This window comes from Oryx dammah, unplaced genomic scaffold, assembly GCF_014754425.2.
Source record: "Oryx dammah isolate SB20612 unplaced genomic scaffold, SCBI_Odam_1.1 HiC_scaffold_11, whole genome shotgun sequence".
Lineage (NCBI taxonomy): Eukaryota > Metazoa > Chordata > Mammalia > Artiodactyla > Bovidae > Oryx > Oryx dammah.
The window spans coordinates 19,867,654-19,891,326 of NW_024070195.1; the positions used below are offsets into that span (position 1 = coordinate 19,867,654).

At 41.2% G+C, this 23,673-nt stretch overlaps 1 protein-coding gene and 2 long non-coding RNA genes across 8 annotated transcripts in view; 1 reads left to right on the forward strand and 2 right to left on the reverse strand.

The window, feature by feature from the left end:
• Nucleotides 1–22,978, forward strand: part of CARMIL1 (capping protein regulator and myosin 1 linker 1) — a 307,355-nt gene extending 284,377 nt beyond the window's left edge. For 3 of the 5 annotated variants that reach the window (XM_040249951.1, XM_040249954.1, XM_040249955.1), the window contains 7 exons: nt 3,320–3,432; nt 8,254–8,689; nt 10,384–10,465; nt 12,098–12,301; nt 13,455–13,595; nt 16,029–16,178; nt 21,992–22,978. In XM_040249951.1, coding sequence (XP_040105885.1) covers nt 3,320–3,432; nt 8,254–8,689; nt 10,384–10,465; nt 12,098–12,301; nt 13,455–13,595; nt 16,029–16,178; nt 21,992–22,128 — 1,263 coding nt within the window. In that variant the 3' untranslated portion in view covers nt 22,129–22,978. The remainder of the gene's footprint in view (nt 1–3,319; nt 3,433–8,253; nt 8,690–10,383; nt 10,466–12,097; nt 12,302–13,454; nt 13,596–16,028; nt 16,179–21,991) is intronic. The other 2 variants (XM_040249952.1, XM_040249953.1) reach the window with 2 other exon arrangements.
• On the reverse strand, nt 2,168–8,260 carry LOC120870482. Its single transcript, XR_005722786.1, has 2 exons — nt 8,016–8,260; nt 2,168–2,310 (listed from the first exon to the last, which is right to left on the reverse strand). It is a non-coding gene; the product is annotated as an uncharacterized LOC120870482 (long non-coding RNA).
• Nucleotides 19,915–22,024, reverse strand: LOC120870480. Of its 2 annotated transcripts, XR_005722784.1 has the most exons (3): nt 21,937–22,024; nt 21,245–21,411; nt 19,915–20,038 (listed from the first exon to the last, which is right to left on the reverse strand). It is a non-coding gene; the product is annotated as an uncharacterized LOC120870480 (long non-coding RNA). The 2 variants fall into 2 exon arrangements; XR_005722783.1 differs by lacking the exon at nt 19,915–20,038 and having other exon boundaries at nt 20,706–21,411.
• Nucleotides 22,979–23,673: the final 695 nt, after the last annotated feature.

The following is a 23,673-nucleotide window of genomic DNA, read 5'->3' on the forward strand; positions in this document are numbered from 1 at the left end:
AGTCACTAATGTACCTAATTGTTCTTGCTTCCTGCCTCTCTCCCTCCATCCGGCCTGTGGAGACGTTAGGAGAGATCTGACAGCTGCCTTGTCAAAATCCAGGCACATCTCCTCCGGTGTTGCCCTGGTGCATTCATCTTAATAATCCCAGCAAAGGAAGAACAGAGGGTGGTCTGAATTGTCTTTAGTCTTCATAATCACAGGCTTATCTTCTAAGCAGTCACAAGTTATCCTTGTAGCATTTACTTATATATACACAAGCGATGAGAAATCTGCCCTCTTTCTTTCTCAGACACCAACAACCACCACTTGTGCTTTTATTTGCAAAATCCTTCCTCTGAGCACAGATGCAGTGGGTTCCAGCCAGTGCAGGGGTAAGGTTTTCTGCACTCCCTTCGCACCAGCTCCGCTCCCCTTCTTAGTGTGAGATTTATAATCCTTGACAGAAAAGACCAAAATCAAGTGGAATTTTGAGAACTTCTGATGTCTGAATGTCCTTGCCTTTCATTCTGCTGGAAACTGAGCTAAAGCCGCACGTGTGTTTGGCCATGAACTCCTCTGACGAGCTGCCTGTCATTTTAGCCCTCAGTGTTCCTGCTGCTCTTCTTACAGGCTGCTGACACCTCTCACTTTCAACAGGTGCATTTTCAGCTGCATCTTGCTCAAGGTCTCCCAGTGATACTGGACTTCTCAATCTCTCTACTCCTGTCTCCTTATTTCTAAAATGATAGAGTTGGACCTGGGGTCTCTAAGGTTCTGTAAAAACTGGCTGGTCCCGCAAGATGGGAAAGCAGACTGCTTGTTGAGCTCAGCCTGCCTCCATCTCTGAAACCTGTTGATTGTTCATGTCCCCAGAGACCTTCTGTGTTAGCTGTGAATTGTTTCAAAGCAGGAAAAAAGAAAAGGGCTGAAAAGAGAAATTATACTTGTAAAAAAAAAACTGTTTTTCCCCCTCAAAATGGGAAGAGGAATTTGAGAGGCAGCCTCTGAGGGGAAGTGAGGGTGCCGTGGAAGGATGTCCTAGGTTACAAGCATGTATTCTGGGGTTGCACCCTTGCCATCCCTCAGTCGGGTGACCTAAGCAGGAGCCCCTCACACTCTGAGCCATAGTTTGATCTGGGACTAACCACAACCCAGGATAAGACTATCTTTCCTTTTTGGTTCAAAGGGTAGGTATAAAGATAACAGTAAATGATCAAGCGCTATACAAACTTAGGGAGCAATTATTACTGTAGAAATTCCAGCCGTCTTTTACAAAAGGAAAAGTTACATCCAAGCTAGTTCTGTGCTACTTTGACTTTTGTAATCAAAACAGAAGTTATTCAATGAGCTGCTTTCCCTCCATAACTGAATTATTAAACTTGGCTGTTTCTCTGCTCTCCTGCAATGCACAGGAAAGCCTGGCTCCACTATAAAGCACCATTCAGATGAAAGGTATAATTGTTTTCACATTTCACAGGGTTCTTGGTCTGTTACCTGTTATCTGCTCACTTTTCAGCATTTCACAATCGTGAACTCATACACACAGCTTGTTTCCATAATGGATGTTGCCAGTGAATGGAACGGATGGTTGTTTAAAGCTAATCATGGGTCTTTTTTTTTTTTTTTAAACAATGCCTGTGCAGACAAGAGCCAGCTTCCCTTAGAAGCATCTTGAGACTTGCAAATCAAGATCACAGAAAGGACTTTTCCCACCGCTCTGTGGCAAGATATCCAGACCAGATATCACAAGCACATGGGAATCTGTCCTGTGCCCAAGAGAATGGGCAAGATGCATGCTCTTTCTCAATGGCCCACAACCTATCCGTGTGAAATAGTAATACACTTTGCAGACACAAAATCAAGCATGTTATTGAATTCACTGTGAGCTGTCCATTCAAAGACAAATGCTAGAGTGCTAAATGACTTCTTTATAGCTCCTCATAAGCTTCTGTCCTGACACCCAAGCTTTAGGCACCTCAAACAACACTGCCTGACATCACATGCATCATCTTCTTCGTCAAATCAGATCTTTGAACGATGTTCCCTAGGCTCACGCTGTCATCTACCCAGCCTGGAAACTTCAGCCTCATCTTAGGCAGTGTCTTTTTCTTTCTTTCTCATTTCCCTACTACTTACTCCCACACCTTCCTCCAGATTAGACTAAACAATCACAGAAGTCTTTCACTGTGTTCTTGAATAGAATTTATTCTATTCTCCAATATATCCTTCTCCAATATATCACCTTTTCCAATATAGCCTTCATGTTGCCCCAGAATTATCTGACCAAAACAGGTTGGGTCGTGACACTTCTTCAGGGCTCCCTCTCACCTGCAAAATAAATCTCACACTCTTTAACATAGGATTCAAGGCTGTTCACGGTCAGACCTTGTATTATTAGTTGGAAAGCATTCATTTATGAATGAGAGATATGAGAGATGCTGAACTAGAAATGACTTAAGCCATGAGAAATACTTATTTTCTCACTTAACTAGAGATCGAAAAGTCTGGGGGTCCGGGACGGGTTTATTCAGCACAGCATAGGCATAGCTTCCACTGTTCTGCTCTGTCATCCTCAGCATGGTGGGTTTTATCCTCAGGCTCAATTCCTCTTGAACTGCAGGTGATTAGCATGGCTCAGACATCACATCCTCTTTCTCATAACCGTGTAGAAAAAAATACATCCCTTCTTCTGCAGGAAAACCTGCCCATGAACCCCCTTATATCTCACTGGCCAGAAGTATATCGCAAGGAGATAGAAGTACTGTTTAAGTATTCACGTCTTGAAATCAGAGTTCTTTCAGTAAGAAAGGAAGGAAGCAAGTGTGTGTGTGGCTGGAGGGCGGCGGGTGGTGGGGGATGGGCGGTGGGGAGCAGGGGGGAGGGTGTGTTTGGAGTGGCCACTTTTAGTATCTGCTAGGGTTTACACTCAGCAGTTAACTCTGTCTATAAGCCTCAGGCCCCTGGTCACTGGAATTATTACTGTTCTCAAAACATAGTGTCATTTTTTTCATGCATTCTCCTGCCTTACCAATATGCCCACAATGCCTTCCTGTGCTTCAGGAACACACGACTCTTCACAGCCTGTTAGGTTCCAAGCTGCTTCCAAGACAGCACTTACTCAGCCTCAGGCCTTCAGTAGGTTTTGTGTTCATAGTGCATTTCTCACTTTGGTTTCTTTCTACCCTTGTTTCTATATGTGACTTCTACTCTGGGAGACTATATGGCCCTATTTCCATCAGTTGTGTCCTTGCCGTGGCCTTTATCACAGTGTTTTAAATGTATTGATATATACTGAATGTAAATTAATAAATTAATATCACACCTGTTTGGTTTGCAGGGCTGTGCTACCAGCATAGTCTCCCAAGATGGTGAGCAGAACGGTCTTATGGGGAGAGTGGATGAAGGTGTAGATGAATTTTTCACCAAGAAGGTGACCAAAATGGATTCCAAGTGAGTTCAGAGACATTTCACTAATCACACCATTTAATTCACATTTAAATTACTAACAATTATAATTTTAAACTTCGTATGTACTAAGGCTCTTATTTCATAAGTATATAAGATAGACACATTGGACAGAGGATTTACTTTTCTGGTGGTTTGCAAGACCACCATCAATTGAGAACTTGTTAGAAACATGAATTCTCAAACCTGTACCCCAGACCTACTCAATCAGAAACTAGAGGTGGGGGCTGACAACCTGTGTTTTAATAAGTCCTCCAGGGTATACTGAGGCACACTCAAGTTGAAGAACCACTGTAATATCTAAATCAGACCACAAAATGTATCTCCCCAAGGTTTTTTTTTTTTCTTTTAGGGCTTTATTACATTCATCTGGATGTATCTCAGACAATGAGATACATTTGGCAGGCTGAAATTACTAACAGTGGACCCTTGAACAATGCAGGTTTGAATGGCTTGGGTCCACTTATTTGTGGATGTTTTTCAATAGTAGATACTTCGGTACTACACAGGCCCTGGCTGGTTGCATCTGTGGATATGGACAAACTCGGATACTGAGGACTGACTGTGAATTAACTTCCTCATTATTCAGAGGTCAACTGTATTTTTAAATTCCCCATGTTTATAATTTGATATGTCTGGGAGCACACATCATTTATTGCTAAGTAGCACAGCTTTGCCAGAGTCAGAACGACAACAGAATTAGTAAAGAGACTTCAGATTTAGCCTCTGAAAAGTTCTGTCTGAATTTTCTTATTACTTAGACGTCAACTCAGTGGTATTTTTATTAACAGCTTAACTTGAAACACTCTAGTCTTTAAGCATGACTTATACCAAGTTGTTTAATCTCCAACTAAATGCAAATCCATTCCCAAGTACACTCTGAATAAGGATTTGTGTCGGTGAAGTGTTCTTCACTTTGAGATATCAAATCCAGGAACTAACTTAAACCATCCTGATAAGTGGAGGGTGGGCAGGCCGGGCACAGGGAAGGAAAACTGGTCCATTCTATAGATTGATGTGCCTTATCTTGCCTTTGCAGGATGGCAAGGTGGGAGCAAGTTAAGTTTTTATATCCATAACAGTATAACTTGTTATACTGAATGTTATAAGCTTTAGGACCCAATTATTTATCTCCTTTGACACTGGCCGTGAAGCTTGCCATACTGGGGAAAATTCTATTCTCTCCTTCAAGATCCAATGTAAATATCATTTATTCTTTGAAGCTTTTCCCTGCCTCATTTCCTCTCCTCCTCAATTAACAACGCTTTGTCTATTGCTGACTTGACACTTTTTTTCTTTTCATCTTCTGCATACATCTGTTAGAGCAACATAACCCCTGAATTTTGTTTGTTTGTTTTTTCTTTTTCACATTGTGGGGAATGGATGAACATAGTCTAACTGCAAAAAATTCAGGAAGTACCAACATAAACTGAGCCAAATGGGGAAATCCTGCTTAATGATTTGTTTTCAAATCTTTTCTTCCTATAGAATACTGTCCTTCACAGACAAATGCCTGGGTCTGATTTCTCATTATAACTTTGTGTCTGACACAGTCAGTAATGTATAATCTGCCCTCAGTCACTCTTGGTTCAATGAATCAAGACAATCTTGGCCTATATCCAATACTATAGGCTCTCCTCCTCCCAAACTTTTGATGTTGAATTAGTGGAGCGGTCTGTGCACATTCAATCCGGATTGTATGTGTCGTCACTGCCAGGGGGACCTCCTCTGCCCTTAAAGTCACCTCCTCCTCTAATAAGCCCAGGGAAAGTTGGGCAGATTTCATAAGGTGTAAAACCCTTAAAAGATACTGCTTTAGGATTCTCTTCATGTTCTAGTACGCAAATAGAACTGGTGCCTCAGTTTTCATCACATAATGATGGAATCTACTAGAAGCTGTGATTTGTTTCATTTCTTTTTGTTACATAAAAGAGACTGTTGTCAGTTTGCTATGTAGAGGTCCAGACATAGGTCAAACCATCAAGCAGTATGAAAGAAGTTTGAAAATCGAAGTTCCACATGCTCCTTGTAGTTTAAAATGTCAGAGGTGTTTTAAGGTGTTTTATAAAAAAGAAATTTAAAAAAGACCTTGTTTCTTTCCCTGTTCCCCAGAGGCAATTAATTCCTATTCTTTTAACTGTTTATTTTTGTTTCCATATTTCATAATAACTTTGTTGTTGTTGCTATTTATTTTTCAGTTTTAAATAGTGACCATAGCCAGTGGCTTCTTACTGTAGAGAATGATAATGTAGCTCCTACACAGTCTGACCCTACTGTCCACCAAACGCATGCAGGCAAACACACATACACTTCTATCTTTTCATCTTTTTCTTACCCCTCCCTGCCTCAGCTCTTTGAGATTTTCTCAGTTTTATCTTCCAACCTTGAGTTTTCCATTTCCGCTATCACATTTTTCATTTTAGTTAACTGTGTCATAATTGTTGGCTACATCAGTATTTCATATTTACTTCATTATAAGCATGTAAATGTTCAGAGCTGAGTTATACAATATGCAGTGATTATATTGCCTTTCCAACTTTTTATTTTTCCTGGAGGTGATAATTGTCCCGTTTTGCATTTGCTTAGTTTTCTGTATACCTGTCACTGACATGCTTTCTAAATCTCTGTGAAGGTATGAATGTTCTCTGTTTCCTCACATCTTCTCAGTTTCATCTTCCTGGGCATGTACTTCACTACTGTCTGACCACCCCAGCCTGGCCCTTAGGTCTGGCCCCCTGCTGTCCTCCTGGGGTCCCCACTTTGCCATCTGCTAGGGGTGTCTCCTCACTCATTCCTGTGACTTTCCCATTTCCTTTGGTCGGGTCATCCTCTTCCTTCCTTCACTCTTGTTTTGGGGCAACACCTCCTCTGGTTACTTGCTGAAGAAAGAAGCGCAGGAGGTGTTTCTGAAACTCATATGTCTTGCATTTTGGTTAATACTGTGGCAGCTACAGAACTTTAGATCGGAATCCATCTTTCTTTAGAATTTTGAAAACCTGGTCCCCTTATCCTCTCACTTCTAATGTTGCTCTAAGAATCCAGTGTCATCTTGAGTCCTCATCCTTTGTTTGTGGCTTATTTTTCTGCTTCTCAGAAAGTATTTGGGATCTTCTCTCTGTTCTTAGTATGTTGACATCTTATGATGATATGTTCTGTGTGGGTTTTTTGATCTTGTTTTGTTAAAACCCATTTGTTAGGCACTCATGAGCCATTTCAATTTGGAAATTTGTATCTCTTGGTTCTGGAATTTTTCTTGAATTATTTTTCATAATTTCTTTGCTTCCTTTTTCTCTATATTCTTTTACTTAAACTTCTATTATTCAAATTGTATTTCTTCTCTTAATCTGCTAGTTTTTTTTAAAAAACTGCTTCTCTTCTATTTTTTCATCTTTTTCTTACCCCTCCCCCCCTCAACTTTTGGGAGATTTTCTCAGTCTTATCTTCCAACCTTGAGTTTCCCATTTCCGCTATAAGATTTTTCTGTTATTCTTGTTTCATGGAGTTTATTAATCCATATACCTCTTGTATACATTGGGGATACTCAGGGACACTGAGTAACTAACTCTCTGAAATGGCCCACGGCATCACCTTACATACCATCTTCAGCTAAAGACAGAAGAGAGACAGTTTGGGGATGTTATTGTGAACCAGGTAAACAAGGGGTAAGGTTGTTATGCAGGTTTAAGTCCTGGCCCTTCTCTGTTGATGAATTTCTAGGGATCTAGTCATCCTGCTTCTCCTGGTATGGAGAGGAATACATCCTTACACATGGTGATTTTCTGTATAAATGTATATTTCTCTTACAGAAGAGAAATTTCCCCTGTGTCTGCTGTTCCTTAAAAATAACCAGCCTAAAATAATCCTATGCCACAAGCATATTATGGGATGGCACATTCTATTTCCCTTCACCTGAAATCCATTTGCTTCTGGGCCTTCCCAGCTAATACTTCAGGGGTCAGCTTTCCCAGATTTATGAAGTCAGTTTCCACTCCTGTTTTGCCTTCCAAACTATTGTTTTTGCTTTTTCTCCTCTCTGGGGCTTAGGCCTTTTTTCTTTTTTAAAAAAATTCTCCTGCTGGCATTTTCCTGGGGACTTAGAGGAGCTACATGAGTACCTTCCAGCTCTAAGTGAAAGGCTCTCATGATACTTTCCATTCAGCCCAAATCATTTACTTTCCTCCCCATCCATTTCCCAGGTTTCAGAATGTTCAGAATATTCTGACAAACCTCTCTCAAAGCTCACCAGCTGCTTTTTCATGTCATTGCCTCTTTCCGTGGTATTACATTTCTTTTGGCTTTGAATAGTGCTTTTTATTTTTATAATTTATTTTTACATTTGAGCAAGGATCTGGATCTTGGTTTGAGTTGAGCGCTTAGGTTGGGATTTCAGATGTTATCTAATGACTGTGGAGGGATTACAGGCACTTAAGGGGAAATCTGGGCCTTTCCAATACCCTCCAAATTAAATGAGGCAGTCACCTATCTATGCCATGAGTGGAGCTACCTTTTCTAAAGTTCTTATGAGTGGAGAAGCACTTGACTAGAGCATTTAAACAGAAAAAACTCACCTCTGCTCTCAATCCTCCCAATGACACCTTCAGATTCTCATTCTTAATTTTTTTGTGCCTCAGTTTCCTCACCTGTGGACATGATGATGATAGTCAACCTTCCAAGTTCCAAGTCAACTTTTTAAAATGTTTCAAAATTGTCGCTATATAAGCAGCCATCTCCTTATTTCTATTTTGAGTGACTCTTGCTGAAGCTTTAATTACAGTAAACCCAACAGAATCTTCTTTTGAATCATAGGCGATGGTCAGCGAGGGGCTCAGAGTCCCACGAGCTTAGTGAAGGAGGAGATGAGAAGAAAAAACGCGACTTTCGGAAAACTGGCTTTCTCAATTTAATCAAACCCCGGACCAAACCTGAGCGGTCCTCAACAATCTTGACAGCAGAAGAACTCTCCTCCCCCAAGGTGGGAGTCAGAAGTCCAGCTGTGGACGCCCCCAGGAAGGACACAAAGCCAGCTGAGCACAACGGCAGTGCTGATCGGATGGAGGAGATCAAAACACCTGACTCCTTAGAAGAAAGTCAAGGAGAAGACGTGGGGAAGGTGGACCGGAGTGACAGCAAGGGCAGCCCACAGGGAGGGCGAAGGTATGGGGTCCAGATGATGGGCAGTGGGCTGCTGGCGGAGATGAAAGCCAAGCAGGAGATGAAAGCCAAGGCTGCTTGCTCACTGAAGGTAAGGGAGGGGGGCTCTTTTGACATTTTGCCTTTGACATTTTTGTCTCCTTGCAGTTTTTATGGGCAAGACAGGTACAGGAAAACAGCCTATGAGTTAAATAAAAAGCCCCAAACAGACGGCTCTTTCCCGAAGGACGCAGAGCACAGACAGGACCTGGCCATGTTTTTCCACCAGCACTAGGGTCACGCGCTCCCGAAGAGCCTCAGCCTTGGAAGGTCGGGCAGTGGCTGAAGGTCCACCTCTCACCTGCTCAGGTGCTCCTGTGCCTGTCACAGAAACATGTGACAGCTGTGCCTAGGACGTGCTCCACTCTGGGGAAAGACTGTTGAATCCAAATGGAGACCCAGGGGTCACTGGAGATAGGAGAACTGACGGAGGCAAATAAAATGATTGAAACCAGATTCTAGTTCTAACCAGGGAGATCTGTTTTTCAGTTATTTTCAGAGTTTATGTCCTTTTCCAAACCTGAAAGTTCCTTGCTAAATTCAAGATTTAAAAGGCAAAGTATTGTTAGAATTAATTGAATATTTGACTATAGAGATATGTTGTGTTGTGATATGAAGACACATTTTATTATTTAAAAACTGCTGAGTATCCCCCAACGCGATGGAAATGAGTTTGAGTAGGTTCCGGGAATTGGTGATGGATAGGGAAGCCTGGCGTGCTGCAGTCCATGGGGTCGCAACGAGTTGGACGTGACTGAGTGACTGAACTGAACTGAGTACCCTCAAATCTGCATTACTTATTTCTGAACCTCTTTAAAAAGTATAAGTTGTGTATTTATTTTTCTTCCCTTTTTTAACCTCGATATTTTTCCTGCCCTCAGGAAAAACTCAGGTTTTGGTGTCTGTGCACTATCTTGAGCTCTTTTATGTTAATAAAACTGGGTTCTCCAGCTTTATTTAAAGTATCAGAATAAAACAGTTCATCTTAATGAACTCTTGATTTTCAGAAAGTAAGTGGTTATACCAGGACACAGAGGGCTTGTTTTGTATTACTTCTAAAGATGCTGCTTGTTTCATTAAATCCTGCATCCTGCATGATTTTACAGATGTTCACCAGAGTTTTTCCACCAGCACCACCACCGTTCTCTAGCAATTTTCTGTTTACAGATCCCTCCTAACTCACTCATTAGCTCTCAGAAGAGAGTTGGGATAAAACTATTCTGTTAACAAAGGGAGGCACGATGTGGCCTTCACTGGCCAGAATTCTGAGTAAATACGGTGACCACATCTTTGGTGAGTCAGATGCCCAAGGAAATGTTTACATTTTAGTCTGTTTTATAGATTTTCTTTACAACAAGGAATGTGCTGTTTTGACTGATGAGCTGTTTATTTTATCATTGTTTCCATCGATGAATATAGCTGTCTTTTGGTAGAAAGATGAGAAGTGCTGGAGGGTTTTTTTTTCCCCTGTGCTTTGGATTTGATAAATAGATGGGCTCCAAGTGACAAAATTCTTAGGATTTAAGCTGTTCAAGACATACACCAGTGATCTGAAAGCGCCATCTAGTGTTTCCTGTAGTTTTGTCGCAGCAGGAGAGCCTCAGGGAGGCGAAGTCAGGCACAGTCAGTGTCATGGCAGGAGAGTTAAGGAGCCATTATTTGTTGCCACTTATGATCTGCTTTGTTCTTTCTCTTGACACTTTAAATAACTATGCACTTTTGCGGTGGGGTGCTTGAATTTTTTAGAAACTTGGGAATGATGCTGTCTCCCAGGATTCTTCCAGCCTGACCTTGAGCAGCACAGAACGGTCGGATGGAGGTGGGGCTGGTAAGTCAGGTCACTGCCATCACCCCCTTAGGATAAACTATGACCTTCTGGTCCCAGGAGTCACATGTGATTGACAGAAGGAAAATAAAGATGGAGAGCAAGAATGGACCTTGACTTTCCCTAGAAGACCACAGCCCTTCACCTGCCCCAGCTGCACTTAGGGGCTCATTCCCACCACAATAACCTAGCACCTGGACAAGGCATCTTTCCTGATTCCACAAAGGGAAGAGATTTCCTTGAGAAGAACTCCTAAACTGGGGGCATTTGGGGAGGGGGAAAAAGGGGACATGGCTGATGAAATTGATTATTATTGGAGTGTAACTGACTTAGAACACCAAGTTAGCTCCAGGGACACACCATGGAGATTTGATATTTCTATTACAAAGTGATCATCATGGCAAGTCTAGTTACCATTTATCACCATATGAAGTTATTACAGTATTAGTGACTGTATTCCTTCCCCAGGCTATACATTTCATCCCTGTGGTATACTTATTTTGTCTCCGGAAGTTTGTGCCTCTTAATCTCCCTCACCCCTCTACCCCTCTGGTAACCACCTGCTTGTTTCCTGTATGCATGAGTCTGTTTTGCTGTTGTTCTTAAAAATAAGCCACATATAATATATAGCAGGGAGCCCTTTTAATTGACATGAGGGAATGCTTTTTTCTCTCAGCTTGAACATCCATGAATATTCAACATCCTTTGTCCCTTTGACTTTTTAGGTGTAGGAAGAGAGTAATAGACTTTAGATGGAAACTGGAGAGTAACTTGTTAATTACCTCATTTTGCTGTTTGACGTTCTTGTGTTGAACTTTAGCATTTTCATAAGGAAAGAGACTATAACACGTTCAGCCAGTTTATATTTCCCTGTTATCTGGATAAATTAAGGCAGCAGGAGATGATGCTTCTGGAGTGGTTCTCACTAAATGTGAGGTTTGGAACACAGTCCTCCTCTCCCAGAGCCTGCAGCCCAACTCCAGAGTGTCGTCCAGAACAGAGATGCCTACAGTTGGTTATACTGTACCTTGTGCCAGATCTAAGGAAGATCTGAGTGCTTCAAACGTGTTGAGACCGGCTCTTGCCCCTGTATGCCCCTATGGGCATGTACCCTATTAAACATGAGGCTTGTCATCCGTGGAATAATCAGAAGTGATCAGAAGAGCGCCATTGAGTTCACCGTTTTTCTACCAAAAATCTTAGTTTTCCACCAGCATGTTTTGATTCTGAAAACATGCTAGAATAGCGTGTTTCTGTTCTAAAATATCTTTGGTGACAGATACAGAAAACAAACTAAGGGTTACCAGTGGGGATGGGCTGGGAGGGAGGGGCGAGACTGGGGAAGGGGATTAAGAGATACAGCCTACTGGGTACAAAATAAGTAAGATACAGGCTATAATGCACAGCACAGGGAATATAGCCAGTAGTTTATAACTACATTATATGGAATATAGTCTACAAAAATATTGAATCACTATGTTACACACATGAAACAAATATTATAAGTCAACTATACTTCTAGTAAATAAAATAGCTGAGAAATTATAAACAGCTGTAGAAGTCTCTAAAGGATTGGTTTCTTTCACCTTTGAGTTTTACAGTAAAGTGTGTTTTTTGTGCCCATTTTCATTTTAGTGCCTAAAGTGCATCCAGAGAACCGCTTCGGTTTGGGAACCCCAGAAAAGAATGCCAAAGCCGAGCTCAAGGCGGAGGCGGGCTCTAAGCCCCGGAGCTTTTCCAGCAGGCCCACCAGCCCGAAACCCCTCCTGCAGGGCCCCAAACCCAACCTGGCGGTGCGGCCCACCATTCCGCAGAAACCAAGAACTGCCTCGCGGCCTGGTAAGGACTGGTTTTTGCCGGTCGGGAAGTAACACTATGACCAGATGGCTTCCCAAGCTGGAGGGCCTGGGCCTTCACAGATGGTTTCCAGGGCATCTGGTGAACATGACTGGGCGGGGCGGCAGTGGCGGGGGGAAGGTGTCTGCAGGAGAGGGCCGTGAGAAAACTGCTAAAGTGACCGAGGCTAAAGGGCTCCTTCGTTCAGCACCCAGGTCACCACTCAGGGACCGTCCTTGCACTCAGGGCTGTGGGTCGAAGGCAGGATGGTGAAAGTGCCCCTGCGTGGTGCTCGCCCCCTGGCGGTGCTCGCTGTAGCTTTCTGCAGGCTGAGTCCAGGTGCTCAGACCGTTGAGAAAGCCACAGGTTAAGGATGAGAGCCACAATTAGGGAAACCGTAAGTTGCTCTGTTTTTATCTGATATCCTGTGAAATATTTAGGGTTTAGAACAGGGCTGGGCAAACTATGGACCTGTTTTTGTAAATAACATGTCAGAGGCACACAGCCCCCACTGTCTGTGTGTACACACACACCCACACACACACTGAGAATTAACCTTGCTGGTGATAGAGCAGAGAAAGGGAGTGTAATTCAGGTTTTCCTTTCAACCAGACTGAAACAGGACAGCCTTCAGAAATAAGAGCCGAGCGGTTTTGCCATCTTTTTATCTTAGCAGGTCATTTAATCTCTCCAGTTGTACAGTGTTCACAACAGTCCTTTCTGGTCCTCAGAGTCTATGATTTTAAATCTATAGTAATCTACAGACAGTGGTCTATACATATGGTGACCACTGTACTGGATTTGAGAGCAGGTAAAGTCAGTGGGTTATAACCATCACTTATTTTAAGAAAATCAAATGGCCTTTGAGGCAGAAGGAGTATTTAGTTCACCTACAGTCTAATTTTCAAATATCAGCTCATTGAAATTCTGAAACGGAAATTCTGTCTGCAAGGTATGTTCATACCCATAGATTTTTAACTCTTTGTAAGTTTTAATTTTTCCTTCTATTGTTTTTTACTTCACTGGGCTATGAAACTAATTTTTGGCCAGAAAAACTATGATTTTTTTTTTTAAAGATTAGTCATTTGTATTTAAAGACTAACCCAGGTTATGCTTTAGGAATCCAGTTTGATTGGGTGTCTTTGTGTCTCCACAGAGGATGTCCCAGACTCTCCATCTAGCCCGGGTTCTCCTAAAGTCGCTCTTCTTCCGCCTGTCTTGAAAAAAGTTCCTTCAGACAAAGAGAGAGATGGCCAGGGCAGCCCACAGCCCAGTCCTAGGACCTTTTCCCGGGAAGGTAAGGTATTTTTTTCTCGGCAGTAGCTCTCCCCAAGGAGAGTCATTTCTAGAGAAAGGAATTCATCTTGGTTAGAGTTTGTCAGCCAGCATCCCTTGGATTACATTTTGGAACCAGAGCAGACTTGATTCAACATTGTTGGTGACACTAGGTCTTAAAGACTGTATACAAAGAGTAAAAGCATCACTGAGTCACTCAGCCCAAAGGTCTTGGTAATAGTAATCTCTAGATGCTCCTGAACTGACCCCTCGTGTATTAGGAGTGCCAACAACATTGTTTTGTGACTGACTGGCGCTACCTGTAGGTTTCTAGGTTCCACTATTTCTCAGAAGAGCGCCCCCTGGTGGTCAGTTGCTGTCACTATGGTTCAGGAGTGGCTCACACAGGCTTGGGAGACCTGGTGGATGGTTAGTTAGCTTGCGTGGTGGTGAAGTCAGATGATCCTCATTCTCAGAAGTGTCACCTGCATGGATGTTCTCAGAGCACTGTCACACCAGTTTGTGTCTTTTCTGTTTTACTTTGCTGGGGTGGGAGCAGAGCAAGATAATCCCAGGGCTTGAATGGTCTCCCAGAATCAGATCAAATATTGTTGTCCGTGGAGGCGAGGTGTGTTTGGGCTGACTTTTGCACCCCATCTTGTCTCTCTCCACTTCTCCCATTCTGTTCAATGTGCAGTTATGTCTATCATAAGGTGTAATTGCCAACTCTAAGCCCCACCTATTAAGAAATTATCTGGAGCCATCGTCGCCCATGTCCAGATAGCTCTCAGCGTGGTTTGCGGTTGCTTGGTTTTATTTTAGATTGTTTGATGCTTTAGAATTCTCTGATCGCTCTGATTGTGACATCTTCCTACCTCGGCTCATTTTCTTTTGAGTTGAAAGTAATGGAAAGTGTTTCTGAGTACTGTCTTTGTTGATTGAGAGTCTCATAAAAAATAGCACAGCCTGCTTTCTTATCTCCATTCTGCAGATTTATTTGATGTGTGCAAACTTCACTCACCTACTGGCTGTAAATTAAAGAAGGTGAGGGTTTTTGACCAAAGCTGATAAACCAGTCTGTCAAACAGAGAAACTAAAGCCATTGAATGATGGCTGACACAGTCATTTGACACTGGGTGATCAATAAATACAGGATTCAGTATTATAGTCACAGCCTTTGAAAGCCTTGGTCTAGAAAGAGGAATCGGTGGTGGCGTCAGGTCAGAGTGACTGCCTGCTCAAACCAGGCAGTCAAGTCCCTTCCCCGTCCTACCCTCATTTTTCCCTTTCTGCAACTGCTGTCTTTGTGTCTTTACTTACAAGGAAGCTTTGAAAAATGTCTGAAAGAATTTTGTTGGTGAGAAATGGGAAGGCATGGAGGAGTAGTGAGGGTAAGTAGGAATGTTTGTCTTATCAAAAGCAATTGGAAATATGGATGGATTGAAAAGAAAAGGGCTGAGGGCCGAGAAAAAAATAATTGCTTAACGTTTTTGAAAAATGACGTTTTCTAAGATGCCTAAGACGAGGCCCAGAGTAACACACCAGTCTCCTGAGTAAAAGAGCGTGTCCATGGAGCTTCTAGCGTTAACCAAGATGGTGAAATACTAGATGCTACAAGGCAGGTCCTTGGCTACTTTGGGAAAGTTAGGTGCCCCTAGGAACTTAGGGATGAATGTGTTGCTTCTCAAACGTATCGGGGCTTCACAGGACGATGCTTGATTCCCTTCCCCACTCTCCCAATAGCAAATACTGTGGATGGTTCACAACCCCCATCTTTCCAGCTGAAGACTGGAGAGTTACGGAAATCACTATTTTCCTGTCTGGGATCCAGGATAATCTCTGAGATCATTCTGATGGTGTTGCTTGAAACTGGACTCAAAAATATACATGAGGTCTCAGAACAGTTGGTAAATGTCAGAGGTGGTCATGTTTTGCTTTCAGTTTATTTTTCAGCTTGTCCACCCAGCTGGTCCAGGAATGAGAGCCACTTGTGAGCCCTCTTTTCCTTTAGAAAACTGTTCCTGTTGTTCCCATTCCTACTTTCTTGTACATTATTCATGCCGGTTACTTCATTTCCTTGTTCTGTGCCTCCCTCTGGACTAGCGTGCCCAACTCATTTCTGAATCAGGTAAACGGCTGTGCTTCTTCTGGATTATTCCATAGTGAATGTGAATTTCGTTAATCCATCTTGGAACTGAAATAGTAACGCGGGGGCCTTTCTGTTAGTTATATTTTGGGGGCAGACTCGGAGCTCACCTCATTTTGCACGACATTTCCATAATGTTGGCTGTTGAATTCTGTAGATAATGGTGTATCTGTTCAGGACCAACACTGGAGGTACCTTGAATCTTAAGTGGGGTGGGTAAGCTGATATTTAAGTTTTAATATTAATATTTATGTCAACACGTTGATGTATTTGCTACTATAAAGGGTAAAATGGATCCCTTTTCCTCAGTAGTGCAAAGAGGAGATTATTACAAAAGGCATTCAGATCATGACAGTGGCAAGCCTTCCGGTAGAGGGAAAAGACCTTCAAAACTGTACTCCACCATTGCAGAAGAGGAAGTGAACGCAATTGGGTACAGGAAGTCACAGCCAACAAATGGTTAGAGTCTTCACTTATCATCCCTCACTGTCCCAGAGCTTATGAACTGGCACTAACAAAACCAAACTTTAATTGAACGTAACTTCTATCCTGGGACTGGGTCAGGGCTTGTTCATACAATTGATCTTTTTTTTTTCTCTAAATGGCAGCAGGATGGTCCTTCCATTGGGGGACAAAAAGTATTGACTTAAAAAACTAAAAACAGAAATTCTTAGGAGGACCAAGTTACTTTGGATTATGGTGACTTGTCCTTTCAAATTTTTGTGATCATGGAGGTTGATTTTTATATTTGGGGTCATGTCTCCTATTCTCTTCCTTTCTCTCTTTACTCTTCTTAGATTTAAACTGGGCTGGGGTCAGAAATTAAGAGTAACATGGTTACCTTTAGAGAATGTAAAACACCTTACCTTATACTCTTCTAGCAAAGGATACAGGTGATCTTTCAGTGGACACTTTGTAATCCTATAGGAAGAAAGGAACAGTACCAATTTACTTTTCAACCACTTATTTTACAACAGTTACCCAATAACTGTCTTCCATTTGACACTGTATACATCCTGTAAAATTCTGTTCAGGTGAGGACAGTCCCAGGAAATGGATTTTAAATCAGCTTTTATCTCCAGTGGGAAATTTTAGAATAAGTACTGCTGACTCAGAGAGGAAATGGCTTTTCTATGACTAAGTATTCATCATCTCCCTGGTTAATAGCTTTTTATAAATATGACTTAGTCTTTTAAAGGAAGTTTTAGTATCATAAAAGAAATATTAAATATTTTGATATCTGAAGCTTCTTTAAGGGATTTCTTCCCTTGGAATAGGCTTTTTTTTTTCCCCTCCCTGTAATACTTTATCAGATGGTAACATATGAGGGTAGGTGGCTCCAGGGGTGAAGTGCCCACAGCCTAGCCATAATCCCACACCCCTTACTGCTTCTTCAGAAAGCATCCCAGAAGGCAGGTCAGTGGAAGTGAACTTAAAATAGGGATAATTTCCATTTATTGAAAAAGGCTAAACCATTCTCAAACCTTTGATCTACCTTATAGGTTAGTAGCCCAGTGAGTTATGACTTCTCATAGGAACTGTTGTCTTTGAGGACTTTTTCTGACACAGTTAAGAACAACGAAGCAAGCATCTACCAGTCTCCCACCAGCAACAGCATTGGAGTCAGCCTTCTTGACCAGATACTGTGAGATAAGCCATGTCCTCTTAGCCCAGCACACACTAGCCAGGTGGCAGGGTGGTGTTAAGGACATGGCCCACTGCATAAAGAAAGCAACATTCTGTTTGGACTGGTAGCACCTGCCCTAGAGGAAAACAGCTGACTTGTTTCTTGATTTTTAAAGGGTTTCCTGTGGTAGGTGTGTTCATAGTCACACAGTTACATAGCTTCTCTCTGCAAGAGATTTTTCAATATTTTAAAGAAAATCTGTTATCTTCAAATCATATAAATTACAATAAGACATTTTCTGAAAAAAGAGAATTTATATTAAATCAGAAGCTCTATATTGCCTCTTTTGATAAGGACACCCAATGTTACCTAGATGTTGCTAGATTTTGGAAATTTACATTTGAACTCTTGCATCAGTTGACTTACAATCATTTGTTGTTAACAAAGCACCCTTAATGCAATGTAACATTCATTTTTCAAGTGACCACCAACAGCATTTATATATACAACACATGGATGAAGAGCCCACCTGCCAGTACCACACTGATCATCCAGTGATGTTTTGAGTTAGAGTAAAAATAAGATGAAGCCAGAGAAAAGCCGAATCCTAGAAAGGCAAGAAATTCTGTCTGATTTTTTTTTTTTTTTTTTGATGACCTCTTTGGTTTAAAATTCTCATTGTGATGGGCTATGTCAAATTTTGATGGAATTCAATAGGACCATCTTGATCTGCTTTCCTGCCTAGATTTCTTGAGATATGAACAGGAACCAAAAGCATAATTTTTAGAGGAGCTTCAGTTAAAATAATCTGATGTACATTTTAATCTTGTTTTGTTAGTGCCGATTCCCAGCACTTGTCTTCACCCCTGAGAACTGCATAGCAGTCTGCTTTCTGAATAGTTTGGTTAACAAATGCAATTAGCAGAGCAATTCTATAAAACCACAGTGTGTAGTTTTCTTTAAGTATTTTAAGAGCATCTTTGTTTATGCTAAAACAGCTTTCTTACCTTCCTAAATCATTTCTCTGTGAAACAAACAGAAGCTATTGTTCTCAAAGCATGCTGCCTATTTTTATCATGATTATTATGTTTTAATTATGTGGCTATTTTAATACTGGTTTGACAGGTAAAATGCTTGCTTTCTTTTCTTGGAAGTATTTGTAATTGCATCTTTTGAATTTCATATCATTTCCTCTCTACGTTTAATATAAGCTGTGATGTCTTCATTAGAGTATGTCCTATTTTCTTGAAGAAAAGAGTTGGTTTTGACATTGTATGCATTGTAATGTATCCTATTTGGACAGGCCATCCTATTCTGAGATTCCTATAGTGTATCACTTGCCTCTTCCATAATTCAGCCTATAGCCAACAAATATTTGGTTGTGGCTAATAATCTGTAACCCAGTGCTGTGTTCCCCATTTCTCACCAGATCTGGGTTCTACTACCCCTATGTGAATTCTTCAAAAGAAATTTAACAGTTCATTGACACTTTCGGTGCTTGTCAGAAAATATTTCAAAAAAACAAGGTCAACTACAGATTATTATTTTAAGGTCATCATGTTTTTCTCCTGGGAAATATGAATGTCAGTGGAGCTTAAAATAGAGAAAAGCTCAAATTTTTATATCAATCTCTAATTCTGAATTTATATGCACATTTAAGATGCCCTAAAATTAGCATATATGTATATTTGCATATATGTATGCAAACTCAGGTCATCTTCAAGAATGACAGATTTCACATTTGAGCCTATCAGTTATCAACACTGAAGACAGGATATGAATATATATATATAGACTGTTTCTGTTGACTAAATTGCCTGTTTACTTAGGTATCTTTTATAATTTTAATGGTACCTGGAATGGTAATAAATGTGTGCAGACACATATAGAGAAGCTCTTGAACTTTAATGTATGAATTGTTGCATTAAAGAAGTGTAGTAAAACAGTCTTTAAAACAGTTATCAAGTTAAGCATTAAATCAGGCTGCCTAAGAGAAAGTTTCTCTAAATTAGTAAAAAGTCTGAATTCAGAAATACTGAACCTACTTAAATATAATTGTAATTTTGTAATTACTGTCCTAATTACATGCAATCAAATAATGCTGCCTAAAGGCTGGAAAACAAATGAAAAAGAACACATCTCCTACTAAGGTTGTTTGCACTAGCAATCTGGACTAATACCAAGTGCTTTGGCTTTCAAACTCAAGTGAGTTGTGCAAACAGTTCCTTGATCTCACCATGCCTCAGTTTTCCTGTCCAAGAATGGTACCTTACTTATGATACAAAGAAAATGTCAGCCTGGTACTAGACCCATTATCATATTCACAACTGGTAGAGTTAATGAAAGTGAATTTTTTAGAAAGAATTTTTAAATAATGTCACCACCATAGTGAACTGCATTGACAGTCCTCCAGAAACAGCATATCATTATTCCTCTCAATGACTATGTCAGGCAAATTAGAAGTTTTGCTTTCATGACTGGTACCAGGTTGGCTCTACGTCACCAACTCAGAAACCAGCCTGTTAACTTGCGTCCACCCCCACCCCTCCCCCGCCACCCTGGCCTGGAGGACTCAGAAGCTAGTGTCACTTGGATGGAGACTGAAGGACAGTCTTACTTTTTGCAGGAAAATTCTTATGTTGGATTGGTACTCAATTTCGGTTAGTCCTGGTCCAGGGTTCTTGGTTTTTATCTGTGACAGAAACATATTTGATTGCAGGAATTTCTCCATTTTTAGAGGGTATTCTTGATGTCATATCATGTGACATCAATTAGACCTGGGATTCTGAGGATGTTATAAATATTGGGAAGGATAAAATTTTTTAAGAAAGAAAGCTAATATGTTTGCTCTGAAGATAAACGAGCAATATATCAGCATACTTCTTCCTTTGAATTTGTAGTGTTGGAAACCTGGGTAATACTTATTTTAGTTTTAAAATGAATAAGATTTTCTAGCCGATTTCACTAGTAATGATCTGTTTTGAGGTTAGATTATTGCAAAGTATTTCAAGATCAAAATATAGTAAAATTTCCCTGCTAACCCCTGTTCCTAGTACACAGGCACAAGTTCAGAACTTAAATATTGAGTATTACTATCAAATTACTTTGTGAAAAAGGGAAAATTATTTATAGAAAATTACTTGCCTTTTCTCCCCAAACCTGGCTTGTTAACAACTTTCAAAGGACCAAACACCTTTTTTTTTCACCCAAATCAAGCTAAAATAAAACTTCAATGTAATATTTATTCTTTGCTTTTCCCCTCCATCTGAGAATTTGCTCAAAACTGTTGGGTTAAAAAGTCAAAAGTTTTTAAAAAGTTATTTTATCATGAAATTTTCTCCTTTTGAGTAAATTTAATGTAATTAAAATTTAAATTTTTATTGTGTAGCAATCAGAATCTGGCTCTGACAGCAGGATTGGCAAGAGAAGTACTTTATTATGTTTGCATTTTGCCTATTAGGTTTCATGAGCTTTCCCTTCCTAAAACAACATTCCTTAGCAGATGAAACATTTAAATAGCCAGTTCCTAGAAAAATGAGTTGTTTTTTTTTTTTTTAACATAATGCTAACATCAAAATGATTCAAAGCATCAAATGAATCCTCTTGGTTTTCCAGGACTGTGTTCCTGGTTGGATATTTAAACTTCTGAGTAGTGAGGTAGCTGCACTCTTTCAAGGCACACAAAGTACATGGGGTTTGGTCTTTTTTGCTTTTAAGTGACATCTCTACAATAGACCTGGTGAGTAATATTTAATAACTCTTAACAGCCACGCTGGAGTATGGCATCTGGACCTTTTCCAAGGTACAGTAGCAGAGAAGCTATGACCTAGTGGAAAAGAACATGGATTTTGGAGAAAGATTTAATTTAAATCCTGACTCCAAGTTTCATAGAACCTACCCAGTAGTTGTGGAGAGTAACAGTGATAAAAGGGAGCGCCTGGCAGGACACATCACGAAGGCTCAGTCCGGTGACTGTTCTCTCATCACTGCTCTGTAGCTCCCCCGTGTTCATATGTGATCAGACAGGCAACACACACTACAGTTTTTTTTACCTGGAAGCCGTTCCTAAAGGATTGAATAGAGGCAGCATTAATTCATTTCCACAAGACTTTATTCCATTTCCTAGAGAGTGAAACTGGGGTTTTCTGAGACACAGAAAGGCCTGACAGAGATCACTGGGGCGCCTCCTCATATCCTGTCCTGGAAGCAGGGATTGCCAACCCTAAATGGTGTGCAGAAGGCAACGGATGGAATATTTGTCCAGCGGTGCCACCTCCGGGCTCTCTGTGCCGCGTGACCGAGGGGGTCCCCTGGGACAGAGTGGCTTCCGGGTGCTCCCCCTTCCTGGCCCCTCCCTGTGCTCTCACCCCGACCCTCCCCTGCTGGGGTCCTCACCCTCAGATGGTCAACCGCATCTATGAGAGGCTCACCCTCTCATAGACTGGGGTTTTTATGTTTTCTGTTTTTTATGTTTTTATGTTGTTTTGTTTTTAATTTCTGTTTAGAGTCTTGAATTGTACTTGGAAAACTGTTTCTGGGAAAGTGCATCTCAAACCCTCCCACACTCTTCAGGGCCCCTGCCTATCTCACCCCACCAGCATCTCCTTGCTCATCAACGGTAACGACTTTCTTCCCTTCCTTTCAGTGTCCAGGAGAAGCTGGAGCCAGCAGGCCCAGGAGTGTCAAGAGCAAAAGCAGTGGGCCTCCAGTAAAGACAGCCAGCCAGGCAGCAAATGCAGCGACTCTGGGGAAGAAGCAGAGAGAGAGTATATTTTTGTGTAATGGTCACCCACGCAGAAGTCTTACTGTGAGGGGCACTTCTGCTAGCTATCAGAGAGGAACCAAGGGCAACATCTCTTCTTCTAAGCATTTGTCTCTTGGTGCTTTTTTCTCTCCTTTTTTCGAGAACCAAAACAAATCCATTTCTTGGGAATCAAAGCACAGGTGTGATTTTGCCCAACCCTTGGCATTTGATCTCTATGCATTCCTTCATCTGCCTTCAACGAATGCCAGCATTATCCCATGGGCCCTACTTGAATTTCTCTGAGGCAGCTAAAGGTTGCCCCATCAGATGAGTTTGGGGAGGTAAACGAGGTAACTGGACACATATTCATGAGTAACACCACCCAGCTGACTGTACCTGTGTCAAACCTGCACTTGATAGAGCAATTTATTCTTGATGTATGCGATTGCACACTGTAATTAACAGAGCACACTAATAATTTGTATAAATTATATATATCAGATCTTGGGTATGGTTTTTACATTCTCCCATGGGGAACTTCTTCCTTCCTGATGTGGAATTGTACATTTAAATTTGGTACGGTGACCTTTGTGATACCACCACCAAGTGAGTTAAGAACCGAGTGAAAGGCCCATGGCTGATTCTACCATGCTCCCAGATTAATGTATATAGTTGATTGGAATGAAGTTTTATGAATATTCATGTTTTTTGAAGGCCTTTAATTTCTGTTCTGCATATTAGCTTTTAATGTGATTGAGAGAATACTTTGACACCTGTAAAAAATCAAAATACTACTTTTTAAGACATTTCACAAATATTCACTTACATTACAGGCTGAGGTATTTTATTCATATGTATATTTATACCAATAAAATGATTTTACAAGTGTAATTTTTACTTTCTCCAGTGATTTTGTAGTGAGGATTGGCATGTGGCAATGAGCTTTGTTTTCTGAAAATCCAGAATAATCACAGTTCCCAGATAATCAAAAACCTATTACATTCTAAATAAATGCAACTTGCTGATTTCATGGCCTGCTCTTACCTTAGGGGAAAAGATGAAATTCATCAAAAGTTTATGAGAGTCCACAAGAGCCCACTCATCAGGCCAGATAATGGAATCGGGGCTGGGGTCTCTCTGAAAAATCCCCAGACACTGTGAGATGAGCAGGATGACTGCTGGGAGGGGTCTGGGAATCTTCACCAAACGAGAAGTTACAGATCATGGTTTTCCTACTGGTGCCACGTGCAGGCCCTGAACTAAGAATGAGGCGATTGGTAATTCACACCCCATCTCAGGTATACCTAACAGGGGCTCAAAACCCAGGAATCACTTTGTTTTAAGGATGCATTCTTTGTGTAGTTAGACTGGGCCGGCTGACCTTTCATTTTCCCTTAGTTTAGCGTTCGGTGGTCTGGGTCCACTTAACACCTGCTGTTTGGCTGAAGATTGGTGAGGCACGTGTCAGGTGTTGGAAAGAAGTCAACGCAATTAAAAAACGGCCACTGAAAATTCAGGAAGAGGAAAACAGACACCTGGTTAATTAGAAGGGGAGATCCTCCCTGCGGCAGGAAAGATGTCAC